General features: G+C 50.3%; 1 protein-coding gene across 1 annotated transcript; it reads right to left on the bottom strand.

Annotated features, from left to right (window-relative positions):
• Positions 1-551: 551 nt before the first annotated feature.
• On the bottom strand, positions 552-2114 carry Ly6d (lymphocyte antigen 6 family member D). Its single transcript, XM_034517050.2, has 3 exons — positions 2008-2114; positions 1260-1358; positions 552-1092 (listed from the first exon to the last, which is right to left on the bottom strand). The coding sequence occupies exons 1-3, from the start codon at positions 2066-2068 to the stop codon at positions 860-862; spliced, it is 393 nt and encodes a 130-aa protein (XP_034372941.1). The 5' UTR covers positions 2069-2114; the 3' UTR covers positions 552-859.
• Between the last annotated feature and the right edge of the window lie 5157 nt (positions 2115-7271).

Here is a 7271-nt window from a genome sequence, read left to right on the forward strand (position 1 = left end):
TGCTTTAAGGTTCAGGGTGTAGGTGCATAAAGAGAAGAGGGGCCCTCACTATACCTCTGTCATCTGCAAAGGGCAGGGTTTGCCATACAGGCTCACCTTTGTGGGCCGGCAGGATAGGGGTTGCAGTGGAATGGGCTAGCCTGCTGCAGCAAGGAGGACTGCATATTTGGGTATCTGCAGGAGACCTCTCCCTCATCCAACCACACAGTTTCCATCCAGGGGAAGTCACACCTCCCATCCCAACATACACATCTGGAAGAGTCCCCAAGGAATGAGTGAAGTCATCCTGGTAGCTGGGTTCACCTTGGACCTTAGCTATATGCAGTGCCCTCAAAACTCTACGAGGAAACTTGGGGAAACAGAATCTCGGGGTTGAGGCCTGGGTACACTGTCCTTCTTCTCCACATGGGACTTGGAGAGGGTTTGCCCCTTTCAGGATGGAGATGCCTTCCAGGCCGGGCGCCAGGCGCTACTGCATGCCACTGAGGCTTGTCCAGGGTAACATGTACCAGAAGTTCTACTGTCCCAGTCGTCACTCCACACAGCCATAGTAGTTTTAAATCATTTATTTCCAAGTAGAGGTTCAAGTAGAAAAATAAATGGAACACATACAAAATCAGAGGAGACAGATCATGTCTGTCCCCCATCTTCCATGCTGGGGAGCAGGCCACATCTTCCTGTCCTGGGGCAGGCACTGTGCTATATATTTCATTGACTCTTGGTGCCCACCAGGACCCAGCCCCAGGCTTGAAGGGAATCCCCCAGCCTTAGCATCTGGTGCCTCTATTATGGCCAAGGAAGGGATGTGGGGACCCTGTGAACTAGAAGGGAAGGGGCAAGGGAAATTCTAAGCAGTGCGTTACAGGCAGAGAGCTGTAACAGTGAGAAGGCCGAGGCTCGTTGTCAGGCCCAGGATGCCACTGCTGAGCAGGGCATGTGCAGGCGCAGCGCTGGACAGACTGTGGTTGCACAGGTCACCCTGGCAGCATTGTGTGACTTCGGAACCACTGCTGACATGGCCCTGCTGGCTGTTGTTGGAAGTGCATAAGCTTGCACACTCTTTCCTCACCAGGTTCCCACTCAGAGGCTCCACTGCACACAGGAGGGAAAAGAGAATCAGGCCTGGCCTACTGTGCACCCTGGATCCCACAGAGCATCATTCACTCTTGACTACCACTATCACCATGACTAACCCATCCCCAGGATCAAACCTAGGGCTGATGATCTCTTGACCCTGAGGGACTTGGGCTGCCACTCACCTGTGATGACAGTTTTGCAGAAGTAAGAGTTGGCTGGACAGACCTGAGGTTTTCTGCAGTTGGTACTGCTGGTGCACACATGACATTGAAGTGCCCAGGCTGAAAGATGAGGGTTATCCAGTCAGTCAAGTAAAGGTCTGTGCCACGACAGAGCCTTCGGAATTCGTCACCCAAACTTCTGCCCTAGATGCCACAAAGTCCATATCTGTGTTTAGCTCACAGGGTGTCTCCATATCCCTTGGAGCCTGGAGAGGATGTTCTATCCAATGCCACCCCTCTGCAGAGCAGAGAAAGAACTTTTCAAGGACCTCAGGATATTCCTGGTCTTTGCTAAGCTTTCCCCACCCCAAAGGTCTGAGTTCTGAAGAGCCTGGAGAAAGAAGGGCTTGACCACCCTAGTATTGCCCAGGACAGATAAGAGGTGGCAAGACTGTAAGGGAAACCTCTCAAGATATCTGCAGCTATCCTCTCTCTCTCTCTCTCTCAAAATGCCCATTTTCTGAAAGTTAGTGCTAAAATTTCCTGATTCTGAAACAGTGTGTTTTTATGATCCAGTGAGTTAAGAAGTTAAACTCATTTTGTTTTAAATTTCAAGAGACAAGCACCCCTCAATAAGTGTTCTCTGAGCCTAAATTTAAGCTTCCCTCATTTGGTGACATCCTGTCAAGCCCAGCCTGCCTAAGGCTGAGTGTCTAGTATAAAGACAAAGCTACCCACCCCTTCCCAGTCCCCGGGTGCAGCCTCTCACCTGGGCTAGTGGCCACAGCCAACACAAGAAGGAGGAGCAGAGCTTTCTTCATCTTAAACATCTGGCTGGAAGCAGTGGGAGGCCCTTTCTCTCTCCTGATCTTATAGCTGGGGCAGGAGCTGTGGGAGGAGTGAGGGCAGGCCAGATAGCAGCATGCAAATCAGGGCCCACCCCACCCTTTCATGCCCAACAGCCCAGAACAGGCCTGGCTCCTGCCACCTGAAGGGACTGAAGTTCCTGGTCCCCTCAGCCCTGCTGCCTCCCTGAGCAGAGCTGGTTATGGACAGAAGCCTGGCAGACCGTTCTGGTTCTTGCTCCAGATACTGGATGCTCCTGCTATTGTCTCTGCCTCTCTCTCTCTCTCTCTCTCTCTCTCTCTCTCTCTCTCTCTCTCTCTCTCTCTCTCTCTCTCTGGCTCTGTTTCCCTGTGAATTGCGTGCCTGTGTCACCTTGTCTTTGCCTTTCCATTTCTGTCTGTTACTCTCGGCATCCAATCACCACTGGGAAATTCCTTCAGTCACAGCCTATGCTGGATGTCTCAATATCCACAGGTTGGGAGGCACAGAACTTACGTTTCTCTGCTCTGGACTCAATACTTGGTTGACTCATTGGAGCCTAGATTAAGGAACCAACCCCCCACCCCAGGAAGCAAATGGTCCCTGCTGATGATGTGGAGGTGACTGTGGGGTGGGGAGAGAGAAGTGGGAGTCTCTGTGTGAGCTGGGTATGACTAGGTTAGGACTATGAAGATCCCAGACCATGGGAACTTGGCCATCGCAGGAAACTGAGTAGGGAGGGTGTAGGACAGGGTCGACTGAGGAGCAACAAGCTCTGGAGGCTTCTCATTGCTGTGCAGATGTGAGTTTTCCTCCACTCACTTCCTCTCTTCCTCCTTATGCTTGGGCCTCAGGCCCCATTTTTCATTGAGCCCTCTCTCACATGGTTCTCACATTACCATCTCTCACATGATGGTAATGAGAACACTGCCATTTTCCCATCTTGTAACTATTGCCTGTGTGTCTCCGCCTTGTTCCTCTGTGTCTGAGAGCTCCTCCGGCTGACCTCAGAACCCAAGACTCCAGGAAGGTGCTGATGAAGGTCTCCGTTATGGCCTCTGAGCCCCACCTATGTTCTCTTTGCAGGAATAGGAGACATTCTTTGCCCTATGACTCTAGTTCTTAGCGGAAAGGAACTAACTCCTAGCCGTTGATTCCGTCTACTCATCTGTGGGGTAGGGGGGAGGAAGACTAGGTGGGCCTTATAGGATCCTCCTTCTGCTCCTGTCCTGGAGATCCAGGCTATCAGCAATGGGCTAGGCACAGACAAAGATTAGTCTTGGGCCTGTCCTACTAGTATTCCTGAAAAGTGGATGGACAACCACCAAAGATGGGCAGATCAGAACTTGCTTCAGGGACGGTTGGCCTGGGCCAGGCTGAGATTCTTGTAGCCCTATAGACCTTTGGGCCAACCAGATATGGACTCAAGACCCTGGGCCCCCCCTCCCTGCTTTCCCCTGGGTTAGCTGGCTCCTGAGCTGAATCAAGTGAAGTAAAACTATGGCTGCTTGCTGGGGTCAGTAGACAAGTATCCTCAGAACTTCCATGTGGTTCTTCTTGAAGCAGATTTTAGACTTGGCAGGACCTGGAATCTGGAAGTGGCTTGGATAAGAGCCCCTGGAGAAGGCCCATCTCTGTCCCATGCCTTCCCCTGTTTTGCTAAGTTATATCTGGCTCCCTGGGATTTGCTTAGGGCAGCTGGAATGCCATAGGAAAGGCCTGAAATTCAGGGTCCTTGCTTCCTTGGAAACGCCCACCCTGTTCCAGGTCCCCCGCCCCCCTCCCAAATTAATTAGACATAGGGAGAGTGGGTGGGTAGAGGGATAGGACAGTGGCTCCCAGTCTTGAGAACAGAACTTGGGTCTCCAGGACAGGGCGGTGACAGAGGAATTGGCAAACAGGGGAAGATGACTCATTGGGAAACTGCCAGAAAAACAGGTTTGGAGCTTCTCCTAGGCTCAGTGGAGTTCTGGGGTCTGGGAATGAGGGGAAGACAAGAAGTGGGGGTCTGGGCCTGAGACTGAGAGCAATGTGCAACAGGCTTTACGCTCACACCCTGGGTAGGAGGAGGTATCTACATGCTTGTTTGCTCCCAGAGACCTCAGGCTTCATGCTGGCCGTGGGTCTTGGATCTGGAGGTTCTGGGTGAGGTCCGCATCCATGGTGGGAAGCATCTTTGCCTTTGGAAGGTTTACTAGGAGGATGTGTCAGCTGCCTATCCCCAGCTGGGTTCTATAGAAGTATAAAACAGCCACATACTAAATTTGCCCTTAGAAGACTATGTGATTCTGGTGGCAGGAGTTCTTTTGGGTATTGAGGCAGTCAAAAATGGTCCTGTTGGAGGTGGCCAGGCTAGAACTTGGAGGCAGTTCTAGATGGAATGGGCACAGGAGCCATCAATTTCCTCACGTCTGCTTTCTGTACCCCCTTCATGGGGAGCCACTGCCTTGAGAACATGGGCCTTCTTGGTCCTGGTTCATAACTCCTGGGTCTGGGGCTAAGACCTAATTTCCACCTTTGAGATGCTGGCAGAAGAATATTGCCCAGGAAGTGGGATGACTGGGACACAGGGCAGAAAACACTATCATCTGTCCCCCAGACTTGCCTGTTCCCTAACCTCGGCAGACTGGCCAGGAAGTTGAGAGACAAGCCTGGACTTCTGTCCGGAACAGAGGTCTCCCTGCTCATGTCCCCCCTCCCCCTTGCATTCATGGCTGTGGTACAGAGATAACAAGAGCTTCATGAGTGGCTCAGAGGGAAGGCATATGGGTGAACAGAACACTACAACCCTTCTGAAAGTACAGTCTAGGGCCCTTTCCTGGCCTGAAGAGGGCACTCAGTAGACAGGTCAGATCCCTAAACTGGAGGTATTCAAACATCTTGGGGTATAAGGTGTAGGTATACTCTAGGATCTCCCAAGCCACCTGTACTTCAAAGCACTTCATTCATTCATTTAATCATTCATTCATTCATAATACTTTGTAAGGACCTACTGTATTCTAGTCACTACTTGTATAAGGGACACAGGGAGGAAAGAGGCAGGGCACAGTCCTGTGCCACATACTAGAAGGAGAAAGGAACACAGATGTCATTGCTCTGTGTAGTGCATTACAAGGATGACAACTAGAGAGGTGGGGGGCTGGAGCACTCTAGGAGGATTGATCTACAGAGATCTGTCTAAGCTGGGACCTGAGGGTGGGTCCCCATGAGCTGGTGGAGAGGACACTAGACAAGAGCACCAGAGTCTTGGATTCCCACGCCACACCCTAGTGCTAGCTCTTTTTCTGCAAGGCCATGTAAATGCTCTGTGAGTCAGATAACAGAATGAGGAGTGTTTCCCTGGGGCCCCTTCTGTCCTTAATCACAAAGGTAGAGCCTCAGATGACACAGAGACAGAAAGAACCCTGGTCAGCATCACTCAAGAAAAGGAGTCATTGCTTGGCCTCTGGACCTGGAGCTTGCCCTCCACAGCTTTCTCCTGGCACAGGAGTAACCTTTATGCATGGTGCCACAAATCTAGACATGGGTACTGCTCACTTATCTGGCACCTGGCACAGCCTTCACTCACTTAAATTATTCTCGGGGACCCTGGCTGCCACCAGCAATTCCCTAGAGGCACCTTCTCCTACCATTCATCTTTCAACCATTCATCCGTGTACATATTCATTCACCCATCCACTTTCCATCACCTGTTTATTATCTATTCATTCACCATCTATCAGTCAATCATCTATCTATCTCTGCCCATCCATCTGTCTATTTATTTATCCATCAACCTAACTATCATTCATACATCCTCCATTTCCTACCCATTCACTCACTTATCCATCCCTTGATCAGTTTATCTATCCACTTATCAATCTATCATTCAACCATCTCCTATTATCCATTTTTAAAAAAATCTACCTACCAGTCTATCCATCCATTCTGTACACATCCACTTATCCTCCCATCCCACTATCCATCCATCAATCCACTTACTCATCTCTCTACCCATCCACTCATCCACCTATCTTTCACCCACCTATCAAAGTACCCATTTGCCCATGCACCCATCCTCTACCCATCCACTTATCCTCCTATGGATCTGTGTATCCATCTGTCCAGTTATCTACTCACCCTCCCATCCATTCATCTACCCACCCATCTTCTATATACCCATCTGTCTATACATCTATACATTCTATTCATTCATCCATCTATCTGTCTGCCTGTCCACCCATCCCATAAGTATGATTTGCAGAGTGTCATCCATGCTTTTGTCTCCATGCTGGACACACTAGAATACAGATGCACACAAGGCACACGCAGAGCTCAGATTTTTCAGGACATTCGATAAAGACTGCAAAGTGAATTTCGAGACATCAAGTATGAACAAGATAATTAGGTTAGACAGCAGCTGGAGTGATGGAGGCTGTGTTAGGTTGAGTGGTCCAGGAAAAGCCAAAGGGTCCATACTGTGTTAGCAATCAGGACAGACTTGGGATGAGTTCAGTTGTAAGATAAGTAATGTGATGCCTCCCTTAGTCATAACTCCAGGATGGGTGATTACATTAAGTGCTCTCCAGTTTCTCACCTTGTGCCCCAACCCCAGGATGAGGTCTTGACAATTCCTATGATACTTTCAGAACCTGTGAGTGGGTTCCTACCACACTCATCTGCCCCTCCCCTATGACTCAGTGCAGACTTGCTCTGAGGCATCTCAGCAAGATCTCAGCCTGTCCCAGGAAAGAGCTACTTGGTCTGCAGTAGCTTTGCCCTCTAGACCTTTGTCCTTAGCCTATGACTTCCACTAATATAATCTGTTGTTGGGAGACTAGAAGTTACCCTGTAAGAGAAAGCTGAGATTGTCAAGGGTAGGAGTCAAAGTTGGCAAGACTGAGGGTGGCAGCTCAGGAGCCTGTGACACATGGGTAATAGGGGATAGGAGAGGACATAGGGAAAACTCTAGAGGGAAAGGGATGTCTCACTACACTGCTGCCCTATTGACCTGTCTGTCATTAGTGCTACCCTTGGAACAAGTGGCTGTCCTCATGTGACTGGGGTGGGAGGCCGGGCTCTGCTCCTTCATTCTCAGGTGGTTGAGGCTGGCTCAGGAGGCTCCTGCCAGGTGCCCTCAAGGATCCCACTTTGGCACTAGATCCAGGGCAAGGGTGTGTTGCTTGTGAAGAGTTTGCATGGTGCTGTAGTCTTCTCTGGGTGTGGGGA

Source organism: Arvicanthis niloticus, chromosome 13, assembly GCF_011762505.2.
Source record: "Arvicanthis niloticus isolate mArvNil1 chromosome 13, mArvNil1.pat.X, whole genome shotgun sequence".
NCBI classification, from domain to species: Eukaryota; Metazoa; Chordata; class Mammalia; order Rodentia; family Muridae; genus Arvicanthis; species Arvicanthis niloticus.

What these genes read in the sequence shown, in the direction of transcription:
- Ly6d (XM_034517050.2), bottom strand. Translation starts at nt 2,068, where the DNA reads ATGTTTAAGATGAAGAAAGCTCTGCTCCTCCTTCTTGTGTTGGCTGTG. An exon ending in GGCTGTGGCCACTAGCCCAG is followed by an intron (nt 1,359 to 2,007) that starts GTGAGAGGCTGC and finishes CTCATCTTTCAG; the next exon opens with CCTGGGCACTTCAATGTCAT. An exon ending in CTGCAAAACTGTCATCACAG is followed by an intron (nt 1,093 to 1,259) that starts GTGAGTGGCAGC and finishes TCCTGTGTGCAG; the next exon opens with TGGAGCCTCTGAGTGGGAAC.